The sequence below is a fragment of the Hypomesus nipponensis genome, chromosome 3 (genome assembly GCF_054491055.1).
Source record: "Hypomesus nipponensis isolate SF chromosome 3, ASM5449105v1, whole genome shotgun sequence".
In the NCBI taxonomy this organism is placed as follows: Eukaryota; Metazoa; Chordata; class Actinopteri; order Osmeriformes; family Osmeridae; genus Hypomesus; species Hypomesus nipponensis.
The window spans coordinates 2,486,627-2,505,709 of NC_140363.1; the positions used below are offsets into that span (position 1 = coordinate 2,486,627).

The 19,083-nt window shown below is 51.1% G+C and overlaps 1 protein-coding gene across 3 annotated transcripts; it reads right to left on the reverse strand.

The window, feature by feature from the left end:
* Positions 1-882: 882 nt before the first annotated feature.
* On the reverse strand, positions 883-17,864 carry ptbp1a (polypyrimidine tract binding protein 1a). Of its 3 annotated transcripts, none has more exons than XM_084684185.1 (16): positions 17,780-17,864; positions 16,314-16,367; positions 15,816-15,843; positions 12,263-12,323; positions 11,971-12,143; positions 11,111-11,257; positions 10,523-10,702; positions 9,670-9,780; positions 8,861-9,038; positions 8,214-8,294; positions 7,836-7,990; positions 6,258-6,291; positions 4,981-5,073; positions 4,156-4,372; positions 3,885-3,962; positions 883-3,753 (listed from the first exon to the last, which is right to left on the reverse strand). In XM_084684185.1, the coding sequence occupies exons 1-16, from the start codon at positions 17,785-17,787 to the stop codon at positions 3,621-3,623; spliced, it is 1,731 nt and encodes a 576-aa protein (XP_084540311.1). In that variant the 5' UTR covers positions 17,788-17,864; the 3' UTR covers positions 883-3,620. The 3 variants fall into 3 exon arrangements, with proteins under 3 accessions (XP_084540311.1, XP_084540321.1, XP_084540303.1); XM_084684195.1 differs by having other exon boundaries at positions 8,214-8,285; positions 15,816-15,846; XM_084684177.1 differs by having other exon boundaries at positions 15,816-15,846.
* Positions 17,865-19,083: the final 1,219 nt, after the last annotated feature.

Below are 19,083 nucleotides of genomic sequence, written 5' to 3' on the forward strand. Positions count from 1 at the left end.
CACCCTGACTACCTGGTCTGGTTCCAGAGGGTCCACCCTGACTAACTGGTCTGGTTCCAGAGGGTCCACCCTGACTAACTGGTCTGGTTCCAGATGGTCCACCCTGACTAGCTGGTCTGGTTCCAGAGGGTCTGGTTCCAGAGGGTCCACCCTGACTAGCTGGTCTGGTTCCAGAGGGTCTGGTTCCAGAGGGTCCACCCTGACTAGCTGGTCTGGTTCCAGAGGGTCTGGTTCCAGAGGGTCCACCCTGACTAGCTGGTCTGGTTCCAGATGGTCCACCCTGACTAGCTGGTCTGGTTCCAGAGGGTCCACCCTGACTAGCTGGTCTGGTTCCAGAGGGTCTGGTTCCAGAGGGTCCACCCTGACTAGCTGTTCTGGTTCCAGAGGGTCCACCCTAACTAGCTGGCAGGGGCAAATCGAGGTTCCCACTCTGGGGGGGCTAAGCCCCTAGATAAAAGCTATTACTTTTCCTGTGACCCAGCAAAACTAGGGGGGTCTGGGGGCACGTTCCCCCAGAAGACATTTTTGAAAATATCCTTTTAAATCGTCTCCTCTAGTGGGGTTTAGGAGGAGAAATTAACTAATTTTGATTTAAAATATGAAAGAAAAGTATTTATTTTTTTGAATATATTTTTTTTTGGGGGGGGCTAATGAAACTTTGGGGGGGGCCCCAGCCCCGGTCCACCCTGACTAGCTGGCTAGCAGGAGAGACAGAGCGCCGAGAGAAGCACAGGTACGCAGGAGTGTCATGAGGAGGTGGAAACATCAAGCTGGAGTGAGAGACTGCTGACACTGTCAACAGGACAGGCATGGAGAAACGCTCCCTGGCACAGGACAAGCACACAGAGCAGAGAAGCAGGAGAAACCAGACAGGACCAGATGGAAGAAGGAACAAACTAAAGATTTATTGAAAAGGCAGGAGGAGGCTGGAGAAGGGTTAACATGGTTGTTGGTCGCAGAGGGGCCACATACTAAGACACAGCGGTGTTCCAATATGTTTAATATCTTTGTGGTACAAAAAAAAAAAAAAGAATTCGCAGCTCGATGACGAGCTTACAGGTTTGCACTTGTGTTAACTTTATATCAAAATATACATGTCTGAATGTAAGTGGATATCATCCAAATCATTGTGGTACAAAAACATGAATATATACAACCAAAAACCCCTCTCCTGGTCTGGTTACACTGTGCGCTATCCAACCCTCTTTCCCATATATATAAAAAAAAAAACTTTTACAAACAAAAGCTCTTCGCAAACAAAGGACAGGCACGCGTAAGCCAACGTATCACAGCTAGACCTGTGTATCAATTAAGTATCCTTCCTAAACGATCATCTCTACTAACATCGGCTTGTAACTTCAGCTAAATGAGAACGGGGTGGGGAGGGATGCGGAGAAAGGGCAAGGTCGACACACCCAATCATAAGGAGCCTGGAACCCCGGCCTCAGAAAGGGAGTCCGTTTTCTGGGTACTCCTTTGAAGTCCTGTGGGGCAGGAAAACACACTCTGCAGGAGGACCTGGCCTCTCCCATCGAGGGAAAAATAGAATTTTGAACATCAGAAGGGCCCTGGAACGGACAGGGATTCTAAAAACAACACCAAAACAAAGACACAGGCTTTGTGGAAGGTACTTTGGTCCTTAACAGCATTAACCGTCTTATGTAGCTACATGAAAACTGCCCGACCATGCATAAGAATCTTTACAAAAATAGATCTAGAGACAGTGTGTCTGTATCTGGTCCAACAGAGGTGAAGGCTCTAAACTTGGGTGTGGCAGGCACAAGGGAATGTGACAGAATTAAGACTCAAGTGATAATCCCCAGTGACACCCCCCCATAAGGAGACAAAAGTGCACTAACCTGGGGGGGACAAGAGGGGGGGGGGGGGGGAGGGGGGGCACAGAGCAAAAACAAACAAAACAGACAACTCAACGATTCCCCCCGTTGTCCTAACTTATAAAACGCTGCTGCAGTTCGAGAAAACACAATACAGGGTTGTGACAGGCAAACAGCCCAGGCCAGAACTTGAACAGGGAGAGAGCTCTCGGAGTCAGACCAGGACCAAAACAAATCAGTCATTCTTTCTTACCTGCCTTCTCTCAAGGCAACAAGTGTGGTGGATGGGGGGGGGGATGGGGTAGGGTTTAGGACCCGGGGGACATCTTCCCAGACAGGTATTTGTCGGGGAGAGAAGCTGGTAAACGGCGGGTCGCCTGGCGAGGCCAGAGAATGTTTTCAGTTTCACAAAGTCAAGGCACAGTGATTGTTCTGCTTCCCCCCTTAAGATCACACAAAGCAATACAGTAATAGAATTTGATATACACGTATAAATTCGAAACATGTCAACGGCACGAGAAAAGGAATGACAAAAAAAAGAAAAAAAGAAGAAGAGTTGAGCTATAAAAAGGAATATAGTATAGTTCTCCTGGAACACCGTGTACAGTGGTGTCTTATGCGACGAAGAGTAGATAAGAGGAACGGGGGGGGGGGGGATCTGAGGGCAGGAGGACTGAAGACAGTCCGGCTCCTGCCCCTCCAGAACTGCTGGAGCACCTAGGCAGGACAGCACAGCCTCTACACACTTTACATTCAGAGCTTCTACTAAATAAGGGCGGGGTGAGGGGGTAGTCACACTGGAAAAGTCCATAAAACCATCACAGACAAATCTGGAACCTGAGAGAAAAATTTGATGATTTTAAGTTTGTTTTCCCCCTTCAGAATGTCAGCGCGTTTGCTCAAAGGCAAAAAGGAACTAAAAACGCCTTTTCTTTTCCCGTCCTTGTTGATGTTAGTTTATGGCAAACTGACCTGATTTGAGTAAGGCACAAGATTGTAGTGAAAGGAGTTACAAACGTTTGCGCAGCGCGTTTGCTAGTGGCATGGATCCCCGAAGGCCAAAAGTGGACTGAGATTACGATCAAGCCTAGAAAACGATATGGATATAGAAATATAGAAACACCGAAAATGACGACACACAGGTGTGCACGCCCACGAGGAGATACCAACGACACTCCCTACAAACCAGAAAAAAACTCAACCAAAAGAAAATGACAATTAGTCTCCGTTTCCGCCTAGCGACTGGCCCTTAGGTTCAAAGTGACTTCTCTGGAGGCACACTCATGCGCGCGCACACACACACACACATATATATTCATATATCCAGACACATATCACGGTAATGGTAAAAGGAATGCTGAAGTGTGTCTGGTGTGGACCGGATACATCCACGGTTGGGTACAGCCATGGTGGAGGGTGTTGTCGTAAGGTTGGGTCTAAAAAGGTGTCATCCTATGTCATCTGCTCCCCCCGCTCTCTTGGGGGGAGAGGGGTAGGGGGAAAGGGGGGGGGGGGGAACGGGTGAGGGGGGGGGGCTCTGTCCTCCCACAGAAACGTCCATCCCGTCCTCTCACAAGCCTGATGACAGGGGCGTGACATCAACACAGGACTGTGACTACGGCCAATCAAAATTGTGAGGGGGGTGGGGGGACTGGTGAGGATTTGGGGGGTGGGGGTTGTGGAATGAAACTTGGCCGAGAGGAGTGGGAGGAGGGTGGGGCGTGGTTCTGGGGGAGTGCCTCCCTCAGGGGGAGCGGGGTGGAGGGTGCCGGGGTCCGGCAGGTTCTAGATGGTGGACTTGGAGAAGGACACCCTCAGGTGGTGGTTCTCCCCGAGGTCGTGGTTGTGGAACTCGATGAGCGACTCGATGGCCTCCTCCACGGAACCCATCTGGATCAGAGCCATCTTGCGGTCCTTCCTACACACACACACACACACGGCTTGAGACGGCAGCATTTACCAACCAACACACAGCGTTTGGGGTTAGGATAACGACTGGTCGTACCCCAGCACCAGACAGAGGCACGGAGGTTAGCGCGTGGAACTTACTGGAAGAACTTGAAACCCTTGACGATGGCTCCTGAGGTGACGAACAGACCGCGGAGATCCTCCTCCACCACAGATGGCCTGGGCGGCGGGAAAGAGAGGAGGAGAGAGAGGGAGAAGGTGGGGGAGAGAGAGGAAGAAATACAGGAGACAAACAAAGTGACAAAAGCGAGAGCGTATTAGAGAAGGAAAAACAAAAACACGCCTTGCTTACAGCACCAAACCAGACAACAGCAGTCCAAAACGAGAGAGCGCTTGTGCGCGTGTTCCTCACGGGATGTTGGACAGGTGCAGCGTGGCCGACGGGGGGAAGATGTTGGAGTAGTTCTTGGAGCCGGGCTTCTTGAAGCGGTGCAGCGGGGAGTTGCTGAAGTCCTTGGTGAGGCCCTGGTCCTCGTGGCCCTCGCGGGGCAGCTGCACCGTGGTGTGCTTGGACAGGGTCACCCGCATGGCCCTCCCGTGGAGCCGCTGGCCGTTCAGGTGGCTCATAGCTTGGGGGGGAAGAAGAGGGGACAGCCTTCAGAATAGTGCTGGTGGGAGGACAACATGGGGGGTAGGGTGATATTGTCGTGGGTTCTGGCTGAGTGGAGAAGAACGAGGCCTGGGCCCTGGGGGGGGGGAGTGGGGATGGTGCCGACCACCTGAGAGCTAACTGAGGGTTAACAACCCCCCCCCATCCCCCGCTCAAATGTGACTCAGTGAGTCGCTGAGCACTTGCCAGAGAAACCAATGGGACGCCATTTTTTAAACATCTTTGCTGCTTAGTCTGCATGACATCAGGTCTTAGTCTACATGATAACATATCTAGTCTACATGATAACAGATCTAGTCTACATGATAACAGGTCTTAATCTACATGTGAACCGGTCTTAGTCTACATGATAACAGGTCTTAGTCTGCATGATAACAGGTCTTAGTCTGCATGATAACAGGTCTTAGTCTGCATGATAACAGGTCTTAGTCTGCATGATAACAGGTCTTAGTCTGCATGATAACAGGTCTTAGTCTGCATGATAACAGGTCTTAGTCTACATGATAACAGGTCTATAAGTGCAGCAGGTGACGGGTCAGTTGCTAGTTGACTGAAGAGTGGAAGTACCTAGCTGAGCCTGTGTCCCATCAGCCATCTGGATCAGAGCGTTCTCCTTCTTGTTGAACAGGATCTTCACTCTCATCACGTCGCCGTACACACCTAGAAGGAGAGAGGAGGCGGGGTCACACACACGCACGCGGGCAACCAATGACAACACAGCCACGAGCCACACAGCCAATCACAGCAAAGAACACAAACTAACCCTATCAAATAAGGGACTAGGGGGGGGGGGGGGGGGGGGGGAGATCTGTGTGAAGAGGCAGTTCTGATTGGAGCTACGCTAATGTCTACGGTGATATGAAGACACGCCCAAAAGTACTGTACCTACAGGACTCCTACAAAATGGCCTCTATCAATCAGGAGAAAAAACAGCGAGGAAAAGAAATACATGACTGGTGGAGGATGATTTGGAAAGCAGGACTCGATAGGAAAAGGATGAAATGTGAGTCGCTTGTTTGGATTTTGGGTTAGCTGACAGTCTTCAATCAAAAGAATGTGAAGGGAAAAAAAAGGCTAGTTTCTGATTGGAAGACAGACAGGGGCGTTCTAAGCTAAAAAGACATGCAATTGGCTAAACATGCAGGGACCCTGAGCCAATGGGAGGACAGCAAACAGATACTGCAACGAGAACATGATACAACATCCTCCCACAGCCATGTCCTTCTCCAAATGACCAGAAAGATGCAACATTTACACTGCCGACCCACTCTCTGAATGACTAGGGGGCAGCTGGTGGGATATTTCCATTAAGCAATGACAGGGTGACACCACGATGAGCACCCATGCTTTAATGAGGGTGAGAGAAGAAGAACAAGCTTGGGGCTTTGATCCGTCATGCCTCTCGCCGTAAAAAAACTCATTATTCTCGGGTACGGCTGTAAAACCCAATTGAGATGATCTCGTTTTCGTGAGGATGCTCGTATTTCGTGGAGTGGAGTTTCTCTTGGCTTTGAAGTGGCCTGACGTGTGCTCGTGCTGTGGCCCGGGGACACGGAACCGCTTTCGGAAATCAATTCAATGCTGCAGCTTTCCGTCATTTCCCTCAAACTCTCATCAAGCTAAAAATCGCACTCTCTCCCCCCTCACACACACACACACACACACACACACACACACAAACCCCACGTCAAGCAGAAAAGGGGCCATACAAACCCCCTCACAGCTCTGTGTTCTGATCCGTAAACAACAACGACAACAACAACAACAACAACAACAACACAAGCCCCGCCCACCTGGTCAGAAGGCACAGTGGTAATAAAGAAGATGAAGGAATGATAACATACCGAAAAGAATAAAGAGGCAGTGGGGCGTAACGCTCTTTAGAGACAGCAGGGGGAGCAGCAGGGCAGTGGAGGGGGGGGGGGGGAGGGGGGAGAGGGGAAAGAGACGGAGTGGAGGACAGTGGAGTGGAGTCGGGACATGTCCGCAGGCCACAGGCAGCGAGGTCCACAGGAAGGCCACAGTACCATGGAGGGAGGAGAGAGGTGTGAAGGACAGAGGGAGGATGGAGAGAGAGAGAGAGAGAGAGAGAGAGAGAGAGAGGGGGAACCAACAGGGTGAGAGAGAGGGAAATATAAAGAGACAGAGAGAGAGACAGAGAGGGAGGGAAAAGGAGGAGGTAGAAAAAGGATTGGATGAATGAGAAGAAAAGAGAGAGAGAGAGGTGGGGTGGGGTGTGCCAAATGTGTTGTGATTGGTCGTGTTTTGACATTGTCGTTTTGAAGGGCGTGTCCAAAATCGGGGTCAACGGGTGGGGGTGGTAGGAGGGGGGGGGGGGGGGAGTAGAAAGAAGGATGGAGAGATGGGGAGAGAAGGAATGGAGGGAGGGGAGGAGTACAATTGGTCATGGGGCGTGCAGTCAGTTGGCAAGAGTCCAGGTGAGGGGATTAAAAACAAAAAAAAGAGAGAGGGGGGAGGAGTGGGAGAAAGAGGAGAGGGGGAGAGAGAGAGAGAGGGAGAGAAGGAGAGAGAAAAAGAAAAAAGGAAGTAAAAAAACAAGGTCAGTATACACAAAGAAATGTAGTGCTTCAGACAGTAGAACTGGCTAAATTAAAATGCACTGTCACTATGGGAACGCTAAGAGAAACAGAAAAGAGAAGATTAACAATGAAATAACAGAAAAGGCAGAGACAATATGTACTTTGGATTTAGACATTCCCTTAACTAAAGTTATACTCGAATGCTTCATCTAGTTCGTAGTTTTTAACTCATCAAAACCCCCCCTCCCCACCCCACCGTAAAACATAACTCAAAATCATCCCGTACATCAAGTGTAATGAGTTCCATTAATTACATCTACATAATAAAATAGAAGATTCATCTTAATAAAAAATATATATATGTAAATGATGACTACAATAATAACACTGTAAACTAGGCATTAAGTTGACTAAGAAAAGTAATATTGTCTCTCCAGCAACTCAAGAATGATTGAACTAAATGGGACAAAAATGAAGATATGAAAATGGCAGATAAAAAAAGAAGTTAGTTTCTGGATTTAAAACATTTTTTTTGGGGGGGGGGGGGGGGGTTGGTAAAAATTCACAGTGAACGAAGTGGCAGTGAGGAAAATGCAGCAGGCTCGGTCAAACACGAGGAGATCTGAGAGAGGGAGGGGGCAGGTCTAGAGGGGCCCTCAGCTTAAACAGAGGACACACAGGAGGACTCTCGCTCTGCTCGTCTCTACCTCCGTCACACGGCCTGTAGCTGAGAGAGAGAGGGGGGGGGGGGGGTGGACAGGAGGGGACCAGGAGGCCACACTGGGCTCGACACAGGAGGTGGATGATGCTGTGGGGTTACAGTGTGGGACTACACTGTCGTCCTGTGTGACTAAGTCACGTGGGCGCAGTCGCGATACTGACCTCTGGGTTCAGGTTGCTGACCAATAGGACGCTGTGGCCCCCAGCGCCCAGCCCTGAGAGGCCGAGGCGACTGGCAGCCGCTGCGGCAGCCGCCACGCCCCCGTGGCCGACGCCCAGCTGGGCCAGGGCTCCGGGCATCCCAGGCATGGACAGACCTGACACACACACACACACACAGTATCACAATACATTCTAGAGCACATCTAGATAGACTTAGACTTAGCTAAAACACATTCATTCAACCTTAAATACAAAAAATGATGCGTTATAAATAGTTGTATCACTAGGGGGTGGGAATGGGGCGGGGCTAGTGTGAGAAGGGGCGGGGCCGCTGTGAGAAGGGGGCGGGGCTGGTGCAGGATGGGGGCGGGGACTGACCTGCTGCTGCCTGCTGGATGGCGAAGGCTGGAGGGAAATGGGCTCCTCCATAGGGAGAGGCTGAGATAATACCTGGAGCACCTGGGAAAAGATGGGAGGGAGGAGGGCGCCAAGGAGAGAGAGACAGGGACAACATGAAGGAACAGGGGAGACGGGAGGAGGGTGGAGGGAGACGGGAGGAGGGAGACAGATTCAAAAAGGAGAAAGAAAAGAACTTATCAACATCAACAGGCTTTCCACTGTGGGCAATGTGTGTGAGAGAAGGGGTGTTTGTGTGTGTACGTCTGGGAGCCAGTGTGTGTGTATGTACGTCTGGGAGCCACTGTGTGTGTGTGTGTGTACGTCTGGGAGCCAGTGTGTGTGTGTACGTCTGGGAGCCACTGTGTGTGTGTGTGTACATCTGGGAGCCAGTGTGTGTGTGTGTGTGTACGTCTGCGAGCCAGTGTGTGTGTGTGTACGTCTGCGAGCCAGTGTGTGTGTGTGTGTGTACGTCTGCGAGCCAGTGTGTGTGTGTGTGTGTACGTCTGCGAGCCAGTGTGTGTGTGTGTACGTCTGCGAGCCAGTGTGTGTGTGTGTGTGTGTACGTCTGCGAGCCAGTGTGTGTGTGTGTGTGTACGTCTGCGAGCCAGTGTGTGTGTGTGTGGTACCGAAGGCAGCAGCCATGGCCTGGTGGTCTATGGAGGGCTGGGTGTCTCCTGTTGGCAGGTCTGGTCTGGTGTAGTCCCGGCTCTTGTCGTTGTTGTAGCGCACGTTGAGGCTGGTGAGCTTGGAGAAGCTGATCCTCAGGGTGCAACACGCGTTGTAGATGTTCTGGCCGTCCAGAGACTGGAGACACACACACACACACACACACACAGGCACATTTAGTACGCAAGTTATATTGTGAATGTTTGTGTGGAGTTATATAGTGACAGTGAGGAGTGGGTGTGACAGTTAGTGGGTGTGTGTGTACACATGTCTTTACGGGTGTGCACGTGTTCATTTGAGTGCGAGTTAAAGGGACAGTTCGCCTCAAATCCCAAACACATTTTCCCTCTTGCCGAACTGCACCCACCAACCGTATCACGGCACAGAAGAGAAGCATGCCTCTCTTCATGAACCAGACTGCGGTCATACGGCTGGCGGGTCGGAGTTCAGTGGACAGAAAATAGTTCCTACGTAAACTGGTCACAACAAGGTCTGGTGGATTATCTTGAGTATCATGATGGAGACATTGCAGTTCAGTTTAGCACGTGCATCTTTTTGTGCTTTGTGGACCACAGGTCCATCGGGTTCTTTATTCTAGAGAAGGCTTCCCCATGAAAACTCCCAAATGCAGAATCTCACACCAAAACAAGCTCGCTCGAGAAACCGCACGACAGGCGAAAGGAAAAAGATGTATTTTGTGGGGAAACTTTCCCCTTTGAGCAGAGAGCAGTAGGCATGTTTAGACAAGTGTCTCAGTTAGCGTTCATACCAGTTTGGAGTGCTGTGCAGTCATGCCATCAGCGTACTGGACCAGGGCCTGGAACTGGTTGTTCTTGGTGAAGGTGATGATCTTCAGAACGGTGCCAAACTTGGAGAAGATCTGAAGTGAAGAAAACGTTGGCGTGGCCGTGAGAGACGAAGAACAATTGTTACAGTGTTGGTGTGTGTGTGTGAGAATGAAGTAGACACTGAGTGACATGGTGAAAGAAACAGACAAAGAGAGAGAGAGAGAGCGTGACAGAGCGACAGTCCATAAGCATGTGACAGACTGAGTGACAGTGCGTGTGAGTGTGTGTGACAGGGACAGTGTGTGTGTGTGTGTGTGTGTGTGTGCGTCAGACTGAGGGACAGTGTGCGTGAGGTTGTGTGACAGGGACAGTGTGTGTGTGTGTGTGTGTGTGTGTGTGTGCGTCAGACTCAGGGACAGTGTGTGTGAGGTTGTGTGACGGACAGTGTGTGTGTGTGTGTGACAGACTGAGGGACAGTGTGTGTGTGACAGGGACAGTGTGTGTGTGACAGGGACAGTGTGTGTGTGTGACAGACTGAGGGACAGTGTGTGTGTGACAGGGACAGTGTGTGTGTGACAGGGACAGTGTGTGTGTGTGACAGACTGAGGGACAGTGTGTGTGTGTGACAGACTGAGGGACAGTGTGTGTGTGTGACAGACTGAGGGACAGTGTATGTGTGTGACAGACTGAGGGACAGTGTGTGTGTGACAGACTGAGGGACAGTGTATGTGTGTGACAGGGACAGTGTGTGTGTGTGACAGACTGAGGGACAGTATGTGTGTGACAGGGACAGTGTGTGCCTGAGAGACACTCAGTGACAGGGTGTGTGCGTACCTGATGCAGCACGTCCAGGGTGACGGGGTAGAAGAGGTTCTCCACGATGACCCTCAGCACGGGGCTCTGGGAGCCCATGGCCCCCATCCCCCCCATGGCCACCGCCTCCCCCGGCATGGGCATTCCCCCCATGCCCCCGCTCTGCACCGCGTTGACGGCCTGCAGCGCTGCCTGGGCCCGCTGGGACAGACCAAACGCACGCACACAAACACCTTAGCACGACATCATTCCAAAGCGACTTTAGCCTTTCCAGAATGATCCAGCCTTGCAGCTTTCTGTGAACAGTCCACCCGTATGAAGTCACGGGAGCTTGTTTAAGCAGCGCAGCTTCGGGCCTGCCCTGAGACTTCAGCAGGGGTCCAAGCTGAGAGTTCACCACCAGCAGAAGCTGTGTCTGACAGTGATATCGGGTATTACGTGTGTTTGAAGGTGGTCGTCTTGGGTATTGTGTGTGATGTGCGGGTGGGTATTCAGTGTCATGTCTCTGTTTGATGTGGAGGTGGGCAGGAGGTGGGGTGTGTCAGAGACGGCGGTCTTGGCAGTGGATGTTCTCTCTGTGTGTGTGTGTGTGTGTGTGTGAGAACATACCACTTGGTTGGGGGAGTTGTCGGTCTTCAGCTCCTTGTGAGTGGAGTACTGCATGTAGACAGGGTGGTTCCTGATGACTGGAGTCACTGATGAATAGTAACTAACCATGGTCTGGGCACACTCCTCGCTGTTCAGCTCCAGGAAGGCCTTCACACACACAACACACACACACACGTCAGCACGGCAAAAAACTCAGCATTAGACCCGTAATTCCCTTCTGTTAAAATGTCATGGAAAAGCATCATCACCCAACAGCCCAGGGAGACCCGTCTACCTGCTCGTCTCTCCCTCCGTCCTGTCTACCTGCTCGTCTCTCCCTCCGTCCTGTCTACCTGCTCGTCTCTCCCTCCGTCCTGTCTACCTGCTCGTCTCTCCTGTCTACCTGCTCGTCTCTCCTGTCTACCTGCTCGTCTCTCCCTCCGTCCTGTCTACCTGCTCGTCTCTCCCTCCGTCCTGTCTACCTGCTCGTCTCTCCCTCCGTCCTGTCTACCTGCTCGTCTCTCCTGTCTACCTGCTCGTCTCTCCTGTCTACCTGCTCGTCTCTCCCTCCGTCCTGTCTACCTGCTCGTCTCTCCCTCCGTCCTGTCTACCTGCTCGTCTCTCCCTCCGTCCTGTCTACCTGCTCGTCTCTCCTGTCTACCTGCTCGTCTCTCCCTCCGTCCTGTCTACCTGCTCGTCTCTCCCTCCGTCCTGTCTACCTGCTCGTCTCTCCCTCCGTCCTGTCTACCTGCTCGTCTCTCCCTCCGTCCTGTCTACCTGCTCGTCTCTCCCTCCGTCCTGTCTACCTGCTCGTCTCTCCCTCCGTCCTGTCTACCTGCTCGTCTCTCCCTCCGTCACCCTCCAGTAGACGTGCTGCCTACCTGGTTCTTCCCCTTCAGCATCAGCAGGTTGGTGACCTTGCCGAAGGGCAGGCCCAGGCTGATGACCTCGGCCTCGTTGATGTCGTTGGGCAGCTTGCGCACGTGGATGACGCGCGACGGGACCCCGGGGCTCCGGGTGTCGCCTTTGAACTTTTTGCTGTCGTTGCCATTGGCTGGGGAGAGGGGAACAGTCACACACAGTCAATAACGGACGCACGGAAGGTACATGTCTCACCGTGTTTCTCCGTCTCACACAAACACGGCGCAGACAGGGAAATGACCCATCGCATACCTGAGCTCATGATATAGGGCCCGTTGGATATGCAGGAAGAAAACAGCTCGTCCGATCCCCTCTGCAGAGAGAAAAAAACAACGTCAAAGTGACTCATGATTAAAAGAGTGGTTCAGGAGGGGGACAGGGTTCTCCAATTACACAGGGCTTGTATAACAAGCACGGGGGGGTTCCATTACACACACACAGGGAAGATGGGACGACACACACAAGATGTAGGACACACACACAAGATGTAGGACACACACACACACACACAGCCGTGGAACAGCAGGTGGGTGTAGAGTACAGGACAATGCCCACGGCCCGCCCCTGCTCCAGCTGGCTGCCGGGCTTTTACTGAGGCCCACTCGGACACAGGGCCGACTCCCTCCCTCGTCACGGGGGCCTCTCACAAGGCAGGCGTCCCCCGTCGGCCTATCACGTGTGGGCCGGCCCGGTCGGCGGGACACCGGGAGCCGCGAGGCCCACGAGACCGGCCCAAAAGCAACAGCCCTGTCCTGTGATAGAGAGCCAGGCAATGCTGCGCTAGCCTTTGGCTGGGAGGAGTGGGGGGGGGGGACGGAAGGCGAGAGAGGAAAACAAAAACCAGAACGAGAGATACGGGGGAGGAGGGGAAAGAACGTGACGAGGGAGGGAGTGACAGAAGACCGCGAGAGAGACAAGTCAGCTATCCGTGAGGCAGATATCTCCCCCCCGTCCCCTCTCCCTCCCTCCCTCCCTACAGTGGACAGCAGCAGGGTTTATAGAGCGGCTGGGAGTGCAGCAGTCTGTCTGCAGGAGTGGGGGGGGGGGGATGCAGTCACAAGGACCAAAGCTCGGCAGCGGAAGCCCTCGACTGCCTCCCACAATGGAGGTCCTGTTTGCCCCGAGACTGGGGGCCCATTGTTACCCGGGAGAGGCGCGAGCGCACGCGGGCCATATGGAGACCCTCTGCCGGGACTCTGGAACCTTCCGCTTGCTCGAGACCGAGTGAGTGCAGCCCTGGCGGGCCATTCCCACTCTGCGCGCTCTAGCGGCGCCAGGTGAGAACGCCTGCTGCTGCCGCGACTCTATTGTGCTGCGAGGTGCCCTGGCGCCGGGGGGGAACGGGCATGTGCGTTGTGTGATAATAACACAGAGTTGCCATGGGGACATAACATTGACTGGAACAGCGGTAGGTCTATATAAAACCTCTATTGGAGTCCAGATTTCTGCCTCAAGAGAGGCAGCCAGCTTAACAAAGTCTACAGGAAAACAATTCGGCAGCTTGGCCAATAACCCAACACTGCAATCTTGGCTGCAAAGCCAGGAGAGCTGGTCCAGGTGATGGGTCTATTCTCCCCCTCGCCAAGCTCCCGGTGGGCGTGGTCCTTTTCTAAAGTGCCGATGAAGACAGGGGACCATAAGACTAGCAGCTGCTCTCTCGGTGGGTCCATCATCTGGACACGAGCCCGCGTCCTTAAGTGGAAGCTTTGGGACCGGTCTATCGTCTGGACTTGGGCCTGCTTCCTCCCCAAGACTGCAGGCCATTGTTCCACATCAGCACTCCACCATCCCCCCTCACTTCCTGGTTCTAATTATATCTACCACAGGGGCCCGGCCAGGGCAGGGAGAGGAAGGGGGGCATGGCATAGCAAAGCACGACAAGCAGTTGTGGTTTGAAAATGGTGGGGTTCGAGGTGGAAAGGAAGACTTTGAGCCAATACTGATGACTAAACCTGGGGAGAGAGGGGTGGGGTAGGGGGGGGGGGGAGCAGTGAGTGGGAGAGAGATGCCATCGTTAAAAGACATGACAACCAGAACAGGCCTGGCCCTATAAACCTGTCTTACAAGTACTCACTCCCCCCCGGATCCTTTGTTTGAACAGAGAGCCGGCAGGACGCTCAATAGCTCTGGATCCTACAGGAACCATGGGCACAATGGCTGCTCCCCCGCCCAGGACAAACAAACACCTTCCTTTCATTGAAAACCATTGATCTCGTCTATCCTGGTACTTGATACTGTGGGGCTGAGGTATTGCCCACAGGGCCTTGTTTGAGTTAATCACCTCGCTGTGGTTCGAAGAGCTCCACATGCCACTGTTACGGGGGAAAAGAAGAGGTTTAATGTATCCTCCAGCACAGCTCTCTGGTAAAGAGAAGCCCGGGGGAGTTTGCAGGTGGAGACATGTTCTGCTGGGTCGCACAGCCGTAGCTAAAGGGGGGGGATGGGAGAGGGACTCGTGGGGCGGATCGGTGGGGGCTTAGAGGTGGGAGGGGGTCTGGAATGTGACCGCGGCATTCCAGACACTCCGCCCAGACGGAATAATTACAGATTCCAGAGAGGCAGAGCTCCGGAACGCCAGGCCCCGGCCGTCAACGCATCACACGCAAAAAAACTCTCGCTCAGCCGACGACAATAACAACCGAAAGCAGGAAAAGCGGGAGAGGCCAAACGCAGAGAGCGCTCGTCTCGGGCCGGCCTCGCGGGGGTGACCTACATTATCGCTGCCTCCACTCTGAAGACACCACGGTCAGAAAGAGCTGCCGTTTGGGTTCTGGGTGAAGCGCTCGACTGTTGCAGTGTAACGATAGGCGGGGGGGGGGCGTGTTATTCCTCTGGGCGTGTGTTTACATTAGAGAACAGAGACCTTTGACCGGGAGGATGACGCAGAGTGTTGAGTTACGGCCAAGAAGCCTGTTGTGTGTGCGGGACAAGGCTATAGCGTGCCCGCACACACAAACTACTTTTGTTCATTAACTTAAGATGATTAACTGAGCGTAACCGAAGGAATATCTCTATATACAATTAGTGATGCGTCTCAATGGAAAAGGATACTCTGTTGTTCATGTTGAAACAGTAACGTTTTGTTGTCATAGTCCCTTTCAGTGTGATTTGACTCGACAGGTCATAAAAGTGAACAGGAACCGTCAACAACAGGAAGTGGTATTACACAACGTCTGGCCGGCTACAGGGCCCTCATTTCCAGACGCCAAACGGAATTATTCATCCGGAAAAACGCCTTCAAACCCCCAAAAGTAATCTTGTTCTGTCTGCACAGAGCCCTTTTGCTCTGTGCACAGTGTGGATCCGGACGCGTTGAGTGAGCGCTCGATCCCACACTTCCCCAGGAAGGGGGTCGCCCGGAACACCATGTTTCGCCGTCCGCAGCGCCTGGTTTAACATCCCGGCCGGTGGCGATCAGACCAGGGAGCCTCCCTCCGCACCAAAGAAGACTTACATCTACATTTAGTCATTTAGCAGACGCTCTTAGCCAGAGCGACTTACAGTAAGTACAGGGACATTCTCCCCGAGGCAAGTAGGGCAAAGTGCCCTGCCCAAGGACACAACATCATGTGCCTCGGCCGGGAATCGAACTGGCAACCTTCAGATTACTAGCCCGATGCTCTACCCGCTCAGCCACCTGACTCCCACTCCCTCCTCCTTTTTAGAGAAAGTCCCTTTGCGAAAATGTTTACTTGAGGTTCATTCCTGTTTTTCCGCGTGCAATAGTCCGTTTATACTAGCTGGCCTATTGTGGACTCCCGCGTGCATTACATTTAAGACGCACAGTAAATAAATGACTGCTTACCTTGGTGCCAACTGATATGTCATGAACACTGCTGTGAAAAAGAGAGACGGTTCATTATTATTTCACGTGCGACATCAGGAGAACGTACACCAGTTCATGCTTTCTATGCACTTCCAAAACCAGGAGACATGACATAAAGAAGGTACAGACAAACAGTTCAAACAGGTTTGACTGACTGAGACTTTATCTGACTGAGCTGCAAATGCTTGGTCATCAACCCTGAGCAACCAGGAAGCTACACATAAAAATAAAAAAAACTACCGTTCAGACAGGAAGTAAGCACTGTTGTAACAGCACTTATCAACCTCTCCTACACTCATTTCCTTGTTTAGGACTACCTATCTGGGGGACATCAGACAGGAGCCTGGGAAAACATGGCCAGACACCAAGGAGCATCTGAATGACTTTGAACAGTTTCTCAACAGAAAGGAGTTCAAACATGACCAAATGTATTATTTTGCTACGGTGTTCCATAAAAACAAAGAAAGAAAAACTTACTCAATCTCAGTGACGTAACCGGCTCCCAGAGGGTACAGATCAGTGTCTAGTCGGCTGTAGGGAGACATGGAAGTCAAAATAGTGAGAAACACGATCGGCTCAACACAACACCCGCCTAAATAATTGAGTTGCGTCCCTTTTTAATCTACATAAAAAAACAGCTAGCAAACCAACAGGTGTGGGCGTAAAAGACCGACCTGGCTGGTTGATTTTCACTTTTGTCAAATAAAGTGTGTTACCCAACTAGCTTTAAAAAGGGTATGTGTGAACATTAACAACTCGTTCACCCAGTCATGGTTTTGTAGATTAAATTGGCAGAGAACAGTGATCTCCAGCCCTTCGCGAAACACTCGGGGGGCCAGAATGCGGAAATGAGACGTCGATCCAGCAAATTCTCCTTTGTGAGATTGAAACTCAAAAAAAGTTTACTCCGGTTTATGTGCACGATCTTTACAAAGCATCCTTGCGATACATTTTTCAATGGCCTTTCCGTGTCAATTTTACTCAAAAACTGAAGTGAAACTGAATTGACGTGAATATTTTAGAAGAGTATTTCACGCGTTGTGGATCGGTCTATTTCCTGGATGGGAGTCACTTGGACTTGATCTCAGTGTCGTGTGGCTACGCATCTCTCCACATCCTAAAAAGCTCCGCAGATCTACTCATTGTTGGGTGGACGGTGTTAACTTTAGACAGACATTGCTCTATAACTAACACATTCGTACACATTTTCGACTTACTAAAATTGTGATAGAATCTCATTGATCTAACGATAAGATTTTTTTTAGATACATGCGTACAACGCGACTTTACCGAGGCAACCGCGGGGTACCACTGAAGATAGTTAATATTTCCCCCTGTTCCACAAATGTCTTTAATTAATCTAAATATGGCCTGATCGGTTACATTGATCGTGCCCAATAATATAATAAGTAGACTAACAGTAAAGTCACTGAAGTACATCAACTGGTTAAACAACTTGGGAGCTTTTCACGACGTGGAAGAACCCGCAAGACATTAACTTTCGTTGGATGCTAGCTAGTGGTAGCACTAACGACATCCTTGCTAGCACACCCTAGCTACACAAGGGAACTCATCGGAAAGCGGTGAAACGTATACAACAAACTTCACATTCGTTCCTCTAACTAATTATCATTTAATAACATAAACGGGGATCAGCGAGTGAATCGAGAAAACACATTTGAAACCCTCACAAGACAACCACAAAGTAGTTATGACCACGATCCAGGGAATACTCCGAGCCCGTGAAAACAAGAACCCTTCCACCAACTGTTGAATCCATCGAAACAGTTAGAGCTCCAACTCTACATTCTTCATCTCCATTTTTTTTAAAAACATAAACCACACACTGACATAAATGACCGAATGCTTGCATGCAGATTACTTTGATCTAAAGTCGAAAATTGCTGTCTTTGTTATCTTAAGACTGGTTCTTTCTCACTTACCCGTCCATTGCACAATACAATCTGCAGGTCTGGGGAAGGAAGGTACCAGAGCGCCAGTTTTGCTTGGCTTTCTCAGGACGTACAAAATGGCTGCAAACACGGAGGCGGACCCTGATTGGTCCACCTACGTCCAAGAGACCCCAAAAGGCGGGCCTTGACACTTTTAGTGGATTTGATTGGGTAATACGCACATCAGTTTAGCAGGAATTTCTATAGGAAGCGACTGAAAAAGGGGGGGGGGGGAGTACTCCAAGCGAAACTTGGAACTGCTTTTTCACTAGGAAATGTCACTTTATTTACAAACACTTGTTTAATCCGTTTAAAGAGTTTTCAGTGAGAATGTATTTAAAGTTTGGGACTCGCATTGCATTCAATGATCCAAGTGTAGTGTTACTACTGCAGCTACATGCTATTTGTTTGCTGCCCCCGCGACCCGACACCCGGATAAGAGGTGGATGACGAGTAGAACAGAATTCCTACCGCATTTTTAGGATAAAGTACACCTAATTTGCCAGCAGGTGGTAGTATTTTACTGTTAAGTAAACCTCCAGTCTGCTTAAAAAATGGTATTCTCCACATTCATTTGATTTGAACAAGCAGTCAGTAGCCATATAAATAGTTTATGTCCAATGGACACGTGTGATACTGAGGGGCATAGGTTTGTTTTCAAATGTGAGTGGACAGCTTTTTAAAATGTAGGTCTGAGGATGCGGCGGGGGAAACAGACAGGACTCAGGACACAAGAGGCAGAGACCACGTTGTCAGTTTGATAGCTCAAGAGGCCAGATAGGCCTATATGTTCTCGTGCGAACACGACAGCTACCCCGGGGTTGAGATGTCCGCCAAAACAATAAACCAGGTTGGTGAGACCCGTCCAGCACCAGAAAAACCTGTCTGCTTAACCGCTCAGGTCCAAAAAGCCCCGTACATTAACCCTCCCCTTTTAACCTTTCCACCAATACCCATTCCAGGCTAGACATCTCCCCCAATTGACCAATAACACTCGAACTTGTGTAAACCAACCCCCCCCACCCACCCACCCACATGTCCCCATGTATAATGAAACCTACGCCTAAGGTGCAACTTATGTATGAAGAGCATTTAATGTGCATGTACGAAACATATAAGCTTTGTGTGTGTTGACCTATGTGCGTGACCCGTGATCAACCCCAACTCAAAGACGTAGAGCTTCCGCCGTCAGACTGGGGCATCAGTCAACTTAATTTCAGCAAGTGGACCTCCGCAGGAGAGGAGAGAATTCTGTTTGTGGAAACGCCATCACTCAATCCCCCTTCTCCTTATGC

Coding starts and splice junctions, on each gene's coding strand:
- ptbp1a (XM_084684177.1), bottom strand. Junction 12,324..15,815: donor ACATATCAGTTGGCACCAAG/GTAAGCAGTCAT, acceptor TTCTCTCTGCAG/AGGGGATCGGACGAGCTGTT. Junction 3,963..4,155: donor CTGCACCTGTCCAACATCCC/GTGAGGAACACG, acceptor CCCGCCGCCCAG/GCCATCTGTGGTGGAGGAGG.